This window comes from Phodopus roborovskii, unplaced genomic scaffold, assembly GCF_943737965.1.
Source record: "Phodopus roborovskii unplaced genomic scaffold, PHOROB, whole genome shotgun sequence".
Taxonomy (NCBI): Eukaryota; Metazoa; Chordata; class Mammalia; order Rodentia; family Cricetidae; genus Phodopus; species Phodopus roborovskii.
This window is the reverse complement of record NW_026126645.1, coordinates 10,472,762-10,487,882: the sequence shown is the minus strand read 5'-3', so window position 1 is coordinate 10,487,882 and position 15,121 is coordinate 10,472,762. Positions and strand designations below refer to the sequence as shown.

At 55.4% G+C, this 15,121-nt stretch overlaps 1 protein-coding gene across 1 annotated transcript; it reads right to left on the bottom strand.

Moving 5' to 3' along the window:
- Positions 1-7,917: 7,917 nt before the first annotated feature.
- Positions 7,918-13,675, bottom strand: Fbxo2 (F-box protein 2). Its single transcript, XM_051173698.1, has 6 exons — positions 13,263-13,675; positions 9,679-10,065; positions 9,183-9,312; positions 9,007-9,102; positions 8,383-8,512; positions 7,918-8,142 (listed from the first exon to the last, which is right to left on the bottom strand). The coding sequence occupies exons 1-6, from the start codon at positions 13,282-13,284 to the stop codon at positions 8,008-8,010; spliced, it is 900 nt and encodes a 299-aa protein (XP_051029655.1). The 5' UTR covers positions 13,285-13,675; the 3' UTR covers positions 7,918-8,007.
- Positions 13,676-15,121: the final 1,446 nt, after the last annotated feature.

Below are 15,121 nucleotides of genomic sequence, written 5' to 3'. Positions count from 1 at the left end.
CAAAGCTTCGATTCAATTTGGGAGAACTCCGCAGCTCTGCAGTGCAGAATTCATCAGCTGAGGAGGCTGCTTTCGGGGAATAATTCATTTTTCTGGTGTCGGCGAGCAGAGTAATTGGTCCGGGGGCTGGCGCTCCCTCCCTCCGGCTCTCCCTCCCTGGGATAGTCTGATTTCAAGCGCAGCCCGATACGGTTAGGTCAAAGACGCAGCAATAAAGAGGAGGGGGCTTCCGCCTCATAGATTGGATTATTCCACTCGGCGGTGACGAGAAAAGAGGATTTAATTCCCCTGGAAATGCCAGCCCAGAAGATCATTTCCACCCGCCCGATTCCCTCTTCCTTGTTTTTCGGTTTTGTTTTGTTTTTTGTTTTTTGTTTTCCTGAGATATCCGTCTTAAAGATTGTCACTTTGAGGGTCTCCAGACAAGGCCCTTCTCCTCACACACTGCCCACTGTCTGGGGCCACCTCTTCTCACACTCAATCACCATCTACGGACAGAAAATCCACAAGGGTCCCTGTCCCACCATAGAACGAACAGCAGTGAGTCAGGAAGACCCTGTGGCCCAGAAAGGGCCAGGAAGATCCATGTTTTTGCCCCTGCCATTCGGAGGCTAAGGGTCCACTCACCTTCTCCTCCAGGGAGCCCTCCCTGACTGCTCGTCCAAACTAAAGTGACTGTTCCCTCATAAGTAGGCTGTTCGCTGGCCAATACCTATTCCACAGGCTTGCATCCTGCACTTTCCTGTGCCCCTCCAGCTGCCTGCCCTCCAGAGAAGAACTCCATGGGGCTGATTACAACCCTGTTTCCCAGAAGACTCCAGTCACACAGTGGGTGGTAATTCCCCTCTAAAAAAAAGAGAACACGGGAGTGATACACTTCTTTAATCCCAGCACTCAGGAGGCAGAGGCAGGCAGATCTCAGTGAGTTCAAGGAGAGCCTGGTCTACAAAGTGAGTGCCAGGACAGAGAAAACCTGTCTGGGAAGAAAACAAAACAAACAAACCAAAAAAATCCATCTCCTACATCAGTCTGAGCTTCCGGGATCAAGGGTTCTTAGGCTCATTGTTGTCTCCTGAGAGCATAATAGGTGTTTGGCACATAGAAGGGCCTTAATAAATGTTGGGGTGCTAAATGGGTCTGCCATGAGCAGGTGTATGCCCCAGGCCCAGCCTAAGTGTAGTCTGTGGGGCACAGGAAACCTTTCTGCCTATAGAATTGGGATCCAAAGCCCGGCACCCCTGCGGGTATGCACGGTGTGACTCTTAGCCAGGCTGGCCCTCTCTGAGCCTCTGCTCATTTGTGGCTCCAAGTGAGAAGACAGCTGAACAGAAGTCCACTGGGAGGATTAAACGTGACCAGAGATGAACGGTACTGAGCTCGCGGGCCGTGCGACTTATAGTATATCCTGGGCCATTAGGACCCTTTGGGGACACTTTTGTCGTGATCAGAAAATATCAGTGACTCACGGATGAAAGTCTATGAGGCTGTGCTGTCCAGGTGGGGTATTAGGCTTCCCACAGAGCAGGAGAAGGTGAGCCTCGGGGCTGTGAGGGGAACCACACAGCCTGCTCACACCATGGCTCTACATCTGAGAGCCAGAGAGAAAGGCTGAGGCTGTCACAGCTCCCCACCTGCTGGAAATCGCCTTTCATAGTCACAAGACACGCACACCGCAGCCCTGTGGGAAGAGCATTGCTTTGGGGTCCCTTGGGCCCCTGTGGCTCTGCAGGATACAGGGGGTCTCTCTGAACCCCAGCTTCTCCCTGTACACATCAGGATGACAAAGTAAAGTCTCTGTAAGGGCTGCGTAAGGAAGCAGACAGTAGCCCAGATCCTATGGACCTTTTCTCCCCATGGCCCACAGTACTTGGGGTATGAAGACCTCAGGCTAGCCTGAGGAACATCGAGGCAGCATCCTGGAGATCCCAGACCGATTCTGTGCAGAGAAGAGGCAAAGCCAGGGGGAGCCCGGGTGTGTTCATTTGCCAACCCAACTCTTCATTTCCCCTCTGCGCCACCACCCAGAGCCTCCCACCTGAGGGGTGACTGCTCTACCACTGAGACACATCCCCAGCCCTCTCTTCATGCTTTAATTTTGAGACTAAGTTTTCCTAGTTGCCCAGACTGGCCTTGAACTCATTCTGTAGCCCAGGCTGGCCTTGGATTTGTTATCCTTCTGCTCCAGCCTTCCCAGTAGCTGGGATTAGAGGCCTACGCAAAATGTGTGCTCTTAACCCCACACACGTGGCTTCCCTGATTCCTGGGGGAGGGAAAGAGAGGGGGAACTGGGAAGGGGAGGAGGCTTGATCCTCACATTCACTGACTGGAGGTGACCCAAGTGGCCTGAGATGATCACTGAGGCTGGGCCTCAGAAAGCAAGCTCAGGATGTGCATTTGAGGATTGGGGGAGGGGAGCTTCGGAAATCTCCACCAGGACTTACAGCTAGTTAGTTTCACCCCTTCATGCCCCTTCCTCGTCCAGGCAGTTCTTCCTTCTATCTCCCCAGAATCTTTCCTGCAGCACAGGAATCTTTCCTGTCAGCACAGTCTAAACTGAAGCACGCTCGCTGCTGGTTGTCTGTGGAGCTGATGGGGGCTCTAACTCAGAGAGATAATCCTACCAGCAACTAATTGGCTTTTGTTGGAGGAGAATGAACACCGTCTTAATCTTCTGCATTATTCTCCCTGCTCGGCAGAGTCAACACAAGATTAGGCTTAATTTAGGGGAAGGGGGAGCAGTGGAGTCATTACTCACAGGAGGTTAGATCAGATCTACCTGGGTACCCTCCCCTCACTTCAGGAGAGGGGGCTCAAAGAGGGCCCAGAGCTCTCCTGGGGTGCAGAAGCAGAGAAGCTCCAAAGGCCACCCCAAGTCCTTCTGGGTCCTGTAGGTCCTGTAAAGCTCGGGCCTCCAATGACCCAGCCTCAGAAACAGCTCAGTGGGTTCTCAGTGCTTTCCCAGCCCTGGCTTCCATCCCACCTAAACCAGGCATGGCGGCACACCTGTAATCCCAGGATCCAGAGGCTGGAGGCAGGAGAAGCAGACATTCAAGGTCAGCCTCAGGGATACATGAGACCCTGTCATGGATAGACTCCTCTGGGTCGAGCCTCTTCAAATCACAGCTCTCTGGGATGGAGACTCAACCCTCAGCCAGAAGCCTGCCCAGGGTTTGGATTCAAATCCCGTATGTGAGGCTGCCTAGCCGATGCTGCCATCTGGTGGTGGTAAGAGGAACTGCCCTTTCCTTCAACAAAATCCGGAGTTACAAGGCAAATCAATTAGAAAAGGAAAAGGGACTTTTATTGGCTCTGAGGTTAAGAGCACTGGCTGCTCTTCCAGAGGACCTGGGTTCAGTTCTCAGCACCCACAAAACAGTTCACAACTGTCTGTAACTACAATTCTAGGGGATCCAACACCCTCTTCCGGACTTTTTTTAAAAGCTTTATTTATTTGACATGTGCCTATATGAATGCAGATCTCATTATAGATGGCTGTGAGCCACTGTGTGGGTACTGGGAATTGCACTCAGGACCTCTGAAAGAGCAGCCAGTGCTCTTAACCTCTGAACTATCTCTCCAGCCTTCATCAGGACTTCTTGACACCAGGACATGCATGCAGGCAAAACACCCATATACATATGATTAATTATATATGTAATTCCATTACAAAATTGCTAAACAGAAACAATCACCAGGAATCTACAAGTAAATCCATTTTACAACCTATGACCCCCATAATTAAAATGTTTCAGAACCCCTAACACTGGTTCAATCATCCCGGGGTATGTCCCATGCCAGAACCCTGAAGTCACCACCCGGGCCATGCCTATTTTGGCCCCTGCTCCTCCATGGAACTCCAGTAGGAGTCAGATTCTGTGCCATGGTGATTTCGACCAACCCTGAGCTGGAAATAGCTTCCCTATCCTCCAGCCACCAGAGCAGCCCGTGCATCTGCGTACAGCCTCTCACACCTATGCAAAGGTTGATGGCTAACACTGTAAACTTGACAGTTCCTAGTAGACAAACCTCTAGGCTTGTCTGAGAGGGGTTTCTAGATTGGGTTCAATGAGGTGGTGGCCCCATCCCACACACGAACAGCCCCATCGCACACACGAATGGCCCCATACCACACACGAACAGTCCCATAACACACATGAACAGCCCCATCCCACACATGAACAGTCCCATCCCACACACGTGCTTCCTGACTACAGATGCAGTTCTACCAGCCTCCTCTCATTCCTGCATCTCACCTCCATGCTGGGTTGCCCCATGCCTTGGCGGACTGCACCCTCCAACTGTGAACCACATAAGCCCTTCCTTTCCTTAAGCTGCTTTTGTCGAGCGTTTTCATCACAGCAACGGAGCAGCAGCTGACACGCATGATGCATGGGTGTCTCCGGGAAGGGGCTGGTGAGCAGGAGGGATGAACCTAAGCTCTAACAGGAGTCCTCAGCACACACCCATTGCCACGGCATACACTGCCGGTCATCACTGTTACCTTCCTGTCACCTGCAAATGTGATTTCATGACCAAGACTGCACACTGCCGGTGTCTAATCCCCCACTCCCAGCAACTTCCTCTCCCTGCAGGAAGCTTGTCTTACCCCCCTCACCGCATAGCGCAGGGCAGAGTGAGTACTCGGGAGATTCTCTGGATCACCACCTTCATCTCTCTGCCCATGTCCAGCTGTGTGCCCCCTGCTCCAGGCATGCTGGCTGTTTTTCTAATGTGTAGGGAAGTTCACCCCCAACCCCAGGGCCTTTGCATTTGCTGGGTATGTGACTTTCCTCTCCCAGACCTCTTCATCTTCAAAGGTCACTTCACAGAGATCCCTCCCGATCACCTTGACCAAGTGACACCACCATCTGCAATCTAGCTTTGTTAACAGTACTGTAGAGATCCGATGCTCAAGTAGCCGAGTAGAATTCTACTTCAGTGAAGAACCTGGGGGCTGTGTGACCTCGGGAAATTTGCCTGACTTGTCTGGGCTTCGGTTTTCTCACTCATTAAATATGTGTGTGTGTGTGTGTGTGTGTGTGTGTGTGTGTGTGTGTGAATAATAAGGGCTGGAGAGGATGCTCAGTACTGAAGAGCACTTGCTGTTCTTGCAGAGAATCCAGGATCAAGTTCTGGAAGCCATGTCAGGAGGCTCATAACTATTAGAATTTCAGCCCCAGGAGATGTCCTGCTCTCATCAGGCTTACATACAAAAGACATGCACTCAAACACACAAAGAAAATAAAAATGGGGCTGGAGAGATGGCTCAGCCATTAAAGGCTAGGCTCACAACCAAAAACAAGAAAATAAAAATTCATCTTTAAATTTTACCTTTTCATCATTGTTTTTGATTTTTGAGTTTTTGTATAGGAGGGTATTGTTTTGTTTTGTTTGTTTTGAGACAGGGTCTCACCATGTAGCTGGCTGGCCTGAAACTCACTCTGTAGGCCAGATTGGTCTCAAACTCACAGAGATCCACCTGCCTCTGCCTCCAAAGTGTTGGAATTAAAGATACAGGCCACCATGCTCAGACATTAAAAGAAATTAATTGTCTACCCCTTGAGGCTATTATAACTCAGTGTGTGACACATGCAAAGCTCTTAAAGGGTGCCTGGTGTGTAGAGTGTCCCACATGTTGACAGCCACGTTCATTTGGTTGTTTGTAGCCATGCTTCTCTGCCTATAGTGTGTATTCCAGCCAATGCTCCTGTTTGATCTCTGCCTAAAACCTAGTAGGAGCTCCATAAATATCAAGCTGTTAGAAGGGAACTGAGGGGACTCAAGGTTCGGCCACCTAGAAAGAGCCCTTGGGTGCCACCTGCTGGCTGACACATGGGATTGTCCTTGAGGGACACTAATCTCAGCTCACCCTCCCCACTCCCTACCCTCCATCCCCCCTCTAACCCCAGGCTCCCCTCTGCCCTTGAGGATGAGGGTCCAGGATGAACCTGGATCACAGTTCCCCACTGGGGACTGTATTTCTACATTGATTCTGGCAGCCATTTGGTACCTTATTCTGTTTCATGCTATAGGGGGATGGTGACAGTTTCTGCTCATCTCTGAGAGATCAGCAAATGCCCTGTGCCCCATGACCCAGGCATGCCAACTCCCCACCCCCTAACATCCACATCTCAGTCAGGCAGCCGGTTTCCCTGAACAACTGAATTGAACTGTCACTCCAGCCTGGGAGACCCTTCATCCTTCTACTTCGGTCTCTTCTGTGCGTTTCCGCCCCTTGAGAAGCCATTTTGGCCTGGAAACAGAAAATCTGACCTCAGTGCTTTGGGCTCCCTCCTCTGAGCCAGGCAAGCTCCACACACACATCCCAATCCTTTGCCCTAAAGCTCTACCTTACCTAATATTCATTTCAGCCCAGGAGCGCATGAGTTCTTGCTTCCCTCCGTTGTGTTGGGCCCAAGGCCACCAACTGCTTCCCTTATGATTAGCAACTAAGGTGGGCGAGGACCATGGCTTCCCCCACAGACTCAGGGGTAAGTGGGGGAACCGGACAGAGTCGAGTGGGGCTGGGGAGATGGCTGTCCTTCCAGAGGAGCCATGTTCACATTCCAGCCCCACATCAGGCAGCTCACAAACACCAGAAATCCCAACTCAGGCAATGTATGCTTTCTTCTATGGGCACCAGAACACACGTGGCAGACACACGCATGTAGACCAGGAAGTCCTGGGATCAAAGTGTATCTCCCCTATCTGACTGACAGAGCCCCATGGCAGAGTTCTTGCAGCCATTTGACAGGAAGTCCCAAGACATGAGGGTCACAGCATGTGGTCAGTCTGATGATTCTTTGAGGGGCAGGACATCTTCACTTCAAGGCCCACAGGGCTTTGGGTTGCAGCCCTGAAATTTCGGAGGAAGTAATGGGTGTCTGTCAGGGTGAAGACAGGCAGGCAGGCAGGCAGGCTCCAGCTCTGCGGCTGTCCCACCTCACCAGCAGGTGGCACCAAACCTCAGAATGAAAGCAGAGCTGGGGGTCACAGCACTTGTATCTGGGCCCCCAGTCCGTCACAGAGCATTCTCGGAAGGGGCTGGGATGCCAAAAGGCAAGCAGCTCAAACACACAGCCTAACATACCCTTCTCGTTGCTTGTCCCCCCAGCATGGCGCCAGGAGCCAGCTTCTAGACAACCTGTCCTGTCCAGGAAGGTCAGTGTCAAGCAGGGATGAATGAAGAGAGGAAGAGAGTAGCCAAGCTTCTTTCTCCATTGCCCTCTACCACAGAGAGAGAGAGAGAGAGAGAGAGAGAGAGAGAGAGAGAGAGAGAGCCGTCGTCTCTATGCCCAAGTGTATCCAGACCTGGTGGGACCACCACAAAACTGCTCCAGAGAGGGGCGGGGGCAATTCAGCAAGACACACAGCCTAACTGCTGGGCCAAGAGGGGTCCGGAGAGCAGGCACCCCCACACTCCCTTACCAAGCCCTGTTGTGGATTCTGGGCAGCTTGAATGTCCTCAGGCGCCAGGCTCAGCCAGGCCCTCCTTAGTCTCACAATCCTAGCCTTTGTCCACAGGCCTGCCCAGGCCCAGCTGGCCCCATACCAACCCAAGAGCCCCTGGAAACCAGAGCCGCTGGACTGTCACCAAGTACTTTTCCAGGCCAGGCCAGGGGCCCTGGGGAGACCGAGAGCAATGGGGTGGGGGAGACATCCATTCATCTGCGCTTCCATTATTTCCTTCTTTGGACAAATATTTATTGAGTGCCCACTTTGAGACAGGCACAGTGCTAGGTGCGTGGGATCCAGCAGCAGCCCCATTCCCCCCACCCCCACTCGGATCGTACGTTCTAGAAGCGACTGCAGTGGAGATGCAAATGGAAACCATCCCACAGTAAGGCAACAAATCCTTCTGTCCCCCGCGAGGACCAGGCTGGGGGAAGGGGCGGGGTTTGAGGGGGGTGCAAGGAGTGGACAAGGCAGGTGAGGATGCTACCAACTAAATTAAGGCCTTTCTACCCCAGGCTTCCGCCCCTAGAGGGCGACTTGGGGGAGGGTCGCTCAGGGTTCCACCCACACGCTACTGTTGGTCACCCGGGCCCCGAACCATCCCTTCCAGTAGACCGAGTCCTGCCCTCCGTGCTCGAAGCGGACGAAGCGGACGCCTGGCCCGTAGTCGGTGAAGGTGTGGGAGATCTGGGGATGAAGGGGTATTGCGTCAGCCTCAGAGGTCTAAGGTTGTTCCTGTTGTCCCACGCGGGCGCAGCGCCCCGGCCTCAACTCTGATTGCGAGCTGAACTTAGAGCTGGCTCTACTTAGAGACTTAGAGCTGGCTCTACGAGCCCTGGACCATCCTCTTTGAGCCGGAGATCCGTGGGCGGAGCTTCCACCCAGGATGTCCCGGCCTCGGCCCCGCCCCCGGCCCTGCAGGATCACCTCCATCCAGCCGCCATCCTCCGGCACTGCCACCTGCCCGGTGTTGAACTCCGCCAGCACATCTTCGTGCTCCGACAGCAGCCTCACGGTGAGCTCGTAGAGGCTGCCAGCATCGGTGCGGCCCGAGTACCTGCAGGAGAGTGCGAGGCGCAGGCTTCATTTGCTGAGCCCCACTCTCCCAGAGATCTCCGTCCAGCCCAGCATCCATGCCGGGCCAGTGTCCCGTCCCCCGCCCCCTTCACAGTATTCCCATTTCACAGATTAGGAAGCTGCAGCCATAAAGAAGAGGGAGCCCCGGAGCCAAACGCAGGGACTAAATGCCCAGACCAGGCTTGTACGTATTGTCGGGACTGTCACAGGCACAAAAATGGGAATATATATAGGTATGAGTACACGTGTAGAGAGTAAACAGGACGCATCCTTGCCTTGCTGTGAGCAAGGGCAAGCGCACACACATCTGCTAACATTTAAACTCAAGGCAGAAAGTAGGTTTCTATCCGTTGCCAACCCTTGCAGGCCGGTGGCCCACGTGGACACAACCCTGAAAGTATGGCACACGGCTAATGTCGCCGCCACCACCTCCCCTTCTCCTCCTGTGCAGACCCCTTCTTCACAGCTGCTTACCAGTCCTTCACCACGATGGCGGGCTGGGTGGTGTCCAGCAGCTCCTCCCAGTAGCCCTCGGCCTGCAGATCAATGACCTGCGCTTTGCGACACCACCTGGGGGGAACAGGCGTCAGGGTCCGGTAGCCCCACCCCACCCCCCGCCACCTCCTCCCTCTCCCCCTTCCCCTTCTTACTCGAAGGAGGAGGCGAAGTACTTCTTAACGCTGTCGTCTTGGGTAAATTCCACGCCACTGTCTCCAGGCACTTCCTCCACCCTCCAGCCGTCCCCACCGTGCTCCACGTCGCACCAGCCCTCCAAGTCCTCTGTAGAGGTACATACAGTCACACCCTGGTCACACAGCCTCTACTTGAGGCTGTGGCAGGCCTGGCTCTTGCCTTGGCAGTGGGAGGCGGAATGGATGTGGGTACTTTCTCAAGGTCTTGGTGGACAATGGATAAATGATGGGCCCGGAGACACTTCCTCACTCCACCCCCCCACACACCCAGTGTCCACTGGGCCTGTCCCACCCCAGTCCAGGGAAGTGGATACCCTGGGAAGAGACTCCCGGGGAAGTAGAGGGCTGTTCTGGACATTACACCAAGCGTTTCATCTCATTAACCTTGAAGTGGGCTGGCACCAAGGGCCATTTTCTAGAAGGGACAATGGGCACTCTAATATGCGGCCCTCACCTTCTCCGCACGGGTTACGCAGCAGGTTGCGCCTCCTCTTGCTCAGAAAGTAGAACTGTTGCCAGTGGTCCCGCTCATCATCGTTGCAGCCCTCTGGCACCAGCCCCTCCTGCTGGCACTTGAGCAGCCACAGTGGGGCGCCGTCCACCAGCTCCTTCCAGCGCAGGCACACCAGGCGGCAGGCCTGCACCAGCTCCGAGGCTGGCAGCTCGGCCAGCACGCGCAGCAGCAGCGGCTCCGGCAACTGGGCCAGGTACTCGGCCGCCTCTGCCTCTTCCTCCTCACCCTCCTCCTCTTCGCGGGGCTGCTCCTCCTCTGCACTCGCCTCGGCACCCGCCTCCTCTGGCTGCTCCTCCGGGCTCGCCTCTTCAGGGTGGCTCACACTCTCTGAGGGCCGGGGAGTAAGGGAAAGCTGTGACTCCCAAACTGCCCCCCTCCACGTCCCATTCTGAGGCAACCACAGCGGGGGCCAGAAGTTCTCAGCCTCGACTTGAGGACGTTCACCCATAATCCCAGCACTCAGGAGGCAGAAACAAGTGAGCCTCTGTAAGTGTGAGGGCAGCCTGCCCTATGTTACAGTTACAGGAAGACTACATAGCAACACACACACACACACACACACACACACACACACACACACGGGGAGAGAGAGAGACAGAGACAGAGACACAGCTCCCTGTGGCCCTAAACGATGCCCAGGGAGGTAGAGTCACAGACACTCCCCCTAAACCAGAATTGCTTCAGCTGCCGCTTCGCCCACAGGGCTAGTAGATACTCATGAGGATCTGGGGTTGCAGATGGCCTTGTACTAATGGACCAGTTCTCCCAAGCACCCTCCCAGACTTCTGGGTCCTTTGCTTCCTCTGGGGAGCCTTCCTGAACATACCTTTAGAAGCGCACACCCTCTCACAGCCCAAGCTCAAAGGCATTCAAGGGCTTCCAGGCTTCTGCTCTCGGTCTGGTTGTTTAATAATGCCTTGTGTACAGAGGACTGACCACAAGAACTTGGCCTGGAAGGCACTGCTCTTTTCCTAGTGCCTAGCCCCCAGCCTGGAGTCTGCAACGACTGCATTTGCCCTTACAAGAGAGAGGTACTGCTCAGAGCTTCTGAATTACTTCCTGAATCCTCAAACCATCTCTTCCAGGTTGGGCCTCTGTCGATTTTATGAAGGGGACAGAGAAGTGACAAGGTCCAGGATCACACAAACTTATAAGTACTTGGGAGACTGTGTTTGAACCCACTGGGTCCAACACAGAAGCAGCTTTAACAGCCAGTTTTGCCAAAAGAATGTGTTGAGCCAGCAGGTAGTGACACACACCTCTGATCCCAGCATATTTGAAGAGGAGACAAGTGGATCTCTGTGAGTTCAAGGCCAGCCTGGTCTACAACATGAGTTCCAGGACAGCCAGAGCAACACAGAGAAACCTGGTCTTGGTTTTGATAGTGTGGATGAAAATATCAGGTTTGGAAATGTGAAGGAACATGACGTAGGTCCCACTGGCAGTATTAGGGTAGGGGACCCAAGGACTCAGAGTGGGGAGAATAGGGCAGAGGTCTGGCTGTCCCCAGCGAGACACTGTTGTATAAAGTAGAGGCGGGGAAACAACAGGGGGAGAAGTACTGGGTGACTGCGGAAAAGTCCCCTTCCCATTCCTCACCCCAGCTTCCTCATCTGTGAAATGGGTCAGCGTCATGCCAGACCATAGCTTTATACTGATATTTATCCCCTCCCCACAGAGGAGCGACAGCATGGGGACAGCCACTCTTCCTAAGCCAGGGGGAACTCCTGATCCCATGGTGGGGGCTGAGCCCCAGGAGGGAAGAAGTGGCTCTCAGGCTGAGTTGAGTCAGTTCATTGTACACCAGGACAGTGTGGACAGCCGGGTATCACTTGGATCTCAGCCCGCCTCATCTGGGCCATGGAAGCCTTGAGTAAGCAGACACTGAGTGCCGGGTATCTCTAAAGGAGACAGGGCCTATGGGGAGGGGACCCAGCCACCCCAGGTAGTGGAGTTCCTGAAGACTGGACCCTGCAAATCCAAGGCAATTAGAGAGCAGGCCGTGTCAGATGAGGGGACAGTTGACCTATTCCCCAGACCTCTGTATGTGATGCAGGCATCAGTCCCCACACTGTGAGCACTGGAAAGCTGAACCAGGATTTCCCTCTTTCTTTAGGGTACACAGTTCTTCATCAGCCATGGTGGATCTTACACATACACTCACTCACACACACACACCACACACACCACATACACACCACACACACCACACACAAATTCACACACACACCACACACACACTCACACACCACATATACACTCACACACACACCACATACACACACCACAAACACATTCACACACACACACACACACACACACACACACACACACACACCACTTTCCGGCATTTCTAGCATTTTTTGGTCACATTTTCCCATGTAGAGGTTAACTCCTCTGTTGGTAATGAGCAAACTGGGGCTCAGAGATTCCTAGCATTTCCCCAGGTCCACTCAAACAGGGAGGAAAACGCCTGCTTCCCACAGCTCTCTGGAGAGTTGGGCCCAATGTCCTCACCTCTTAATCGCCACCCCAGCCCCGTCCTGGCCCCAGCGGATACCTGATGCTCCCCGGAAAGATGCACCTCACCCAGTCCTCTCTCCTGGCCCCTAGGCCTGGCATTGAGGCCCCAGATCCAATTACACCCCCCCCCTGCACACAACTTGCCACATTGTTGCTGTAGGAAAGTTATCTAGCCCTGCACGCTGACCCCTCATTGACTCACTCACCTGCATTGGGCCCCTGAATCCGGGGACTTCCTGGGGGGGATGGGAAAGGGGACCGGTTGGGGACAGGAGCCTATTCTGGGGCCCTGTAGACGATGTTGACAGGGAGTTCGGCGATGGAAGGAAGCCTAGCCACCCTAGAGGGCATCTGTTCCCTGTCTCCCCTAAAGAGTGACCACTCCAAGCGTGGTTTGTGAGGAAGGGGTGGACGTCATGCAGGCAGGTCTGCTCCCCAGCCTGACTCAGCAAACAACCCCCTACAGGCCTGGCAGGGAGCGGGAGAGGAGGGTTGGGGTCTTTGGTGCCAGAAATGATGACTGGGCATTCCTTGGGGACCCAGAGCATCCGCCAAAAGCAGCCACAACTCTTCCGCACCACTAGCCTGGTCCCATGGAGCAGCCCACTACCCCGACACAAGGTGGTCCCTCCAAAGGAGGGAGTCCCTCAGGAATCTGGGGTGGATGCAAGGTGAGGCTGGTAAGCCCCGGGACACGGCGGGGACTCCGGAGGCTCTTGAGGAAGGGAGGGCCGGGCTAGCAAAGAGGAAGTTGATGGAAGCAAAAGCTTGCAAGAACCCGGCTCTCAAACCCCAGGAAGTCTGGAGCTTGGGATGCCAGAGTCCTCCGATGCCATTTTGGAGACCCAGGCCTCCTCCTCCCTCCACACCAAGACACCAGGCAGAAAACTGCTCCCTAGACTGTCTCCAGGGTTTTGCTGTCGCGAAAGTTTGAGCGTCGTCCGGGACGCTAGTCCTCCCTGTCTCCCCGGTCTGGAGCGAGCGGGGCCGGCTACAGCTACCTGGATCACCATCTCCATCCATCGCTGCGCTGCGGTCTCGACAGAGAGGAGCCGGAGCGCTGCGGGTGGCGAGTCCTGGAGCTGCCCGCGTCAGCCGGGTCCGTGTCACGGCGCCTCTTAAAGGCCCCGCGCGCCCCGCCCCGTCTCTGGCCCCACGTTGAGGGCCGGGAGCCCCGCGCCCCCAGAGCCCAAGGTTCGGCTTCTGGGAGGAGCCGGGTACTGGGGAGGGGCAGATGTAGCCACGGGATGGGTGGGTTCCCGGTACGCCTGGAGGGTGATTGCGTGAGGACACCTGGGTCGGGCAGTTGGGGAGCAGAGGGTGCGGGCGCCAGACCAAGTGGAGTTGGGGGTATCAGCGACTTCCCGCCCCTAAGGTAATTTTCCTAAGCTGCGGAGGGGCGCGTCCCCGGAGTGCGCGGGTGAGGCGGGGCCTGGAGAAATGACGGGCGGGGCCTGGAGGGCAGTGGGCTGGATCGCATCCCGGGCCAACTGGCAGAAAGACGCAGTTCCATGACCCAACATTTTAAGGCAGCTGGACCAAAGGCAAGTGACAGGGAAAATGGGGTGGGGATGGGCGTGGTCTGCCAAGCAGTAGGCGGGTCGCATCTCGGCCCACCATTGGTACGGATGGCTCAGCCCCAAGAACCGGGGGTATGGCGCAGCGCTGCCAAACGCGGGTGGCAAGCAGAATGAGGAGGAGGAACCAATGGTGTAGGGCGGGGTTGGGGCGGGGTCTGGTAGGCAGTGGGCGGGGCCGTGTTCTGCGTGCTGTTCTATGGCCAGGACCCATCTCGCAACACAACCAAGCACAGGTGACCGAAGGAGGGGCGCCCTGAGCGCCCCGGCAGGGAGAGGATTGGCCAGTAGTGGGCAGGTCTGTATCCCGGCCACGCAGGCCCAGGCCATACAGCCTCACGGCCTGGGGGATCGCCCAGCTCTCCGGATCGCAGGTGACCGCGGGAGGGGGAGCACGCAGCGCGGGGACGGAGACGCGGTGGGCAGGGACCTAGAGGGAGTGCGAGGGGGTCTCGCTCTGCGATCCTGGGGGCCCAGCGCCTTTAAGACCCAGGCCTCGGGGCTTGCCCCCACTGCACTGCGAGGCCTCAAGGACCTGGACTGGGAACGCCATCCGTGTTCAGAGGTCTGAATCTCTTCTTGCGCCGGCAGCGCTTGTTAGGGCCACGCATAAGAAATGCGAGACTGCAGGGGCCCTGGGCGGGCGCGGGGGCAGCTTCCGGCTGAAGTCCAACCACCCGGGTGCAGGAGGGAGATAGGAAGGCTCCTGTCCACCCGCACACCTTTCCCCAGTCTCAGGTAAGCGGGTCATATTCTCTAAGATCTTGAGAACTTCACTGAGCCTTTTGTACTCTGTGACCGGTCCTGAGACAGTGATAGCCCCCGCTTATCGTCTCTCTCCCTTTCCTCGTTGGAGGATGGGAGAGGATGCAGAGTGGCCAGCTAGACTAGAGAGCTCACAAGGCCTTCCATTGTTGCCCTCCTCTTAAAGACCGCTGGCCTATTGAACACGGCTGGCTCTACCTTCTGTAAGGGCCAGGGCTACTTCTCCGTCCTCTCCTGTTTGTGTGACCTTGGGCAGCCTTAGAGGCTGTCTTAAGGGCCGAGTTTGGAGGAAATCAGAGCTCACCGTTTACTAAGAAATTCCCTAGCCCATGCACCTTGAGCTGCCTGTGACCCTGGAGGGAAGTGCCATTTCTGCCCTGTTTGCTTGCTGAAGAGAAAGCTGAAGGTCAGCGCAGCACAGTGACTCTGGAGACAGTCAGTGGCAGCTGAGTTAGCAATCTCTCTGTCCCCGGGTGCCAGGGAGAAGGCTGGGTGTATAGCGCAGCTCTCCAACACCC

Excerpts from the sequence above, each read along its gene's own strand:
- Fbxo2 (XM_051173698.1), bottom strand. The coding sequence starts at position 13,284 with ATGGATGGAGATGGTGATCCAG. Across the intron at positions 10,066-13,262 it reads GGATGGAGATGGTGATCCAG|AGAGTGTGAGCCACCCTGAA; the intron begins GTAGCTGTAGCC and ends CCCGGCCCTCAG. Across the intron at positions 8,143-8,382 it reads AGGATGGCGGCTGGATGGAG|ATCTCCCACACCTTCACCGA; the intron begins GTGATCCTGCAG and ends CTTCATCCCCAG.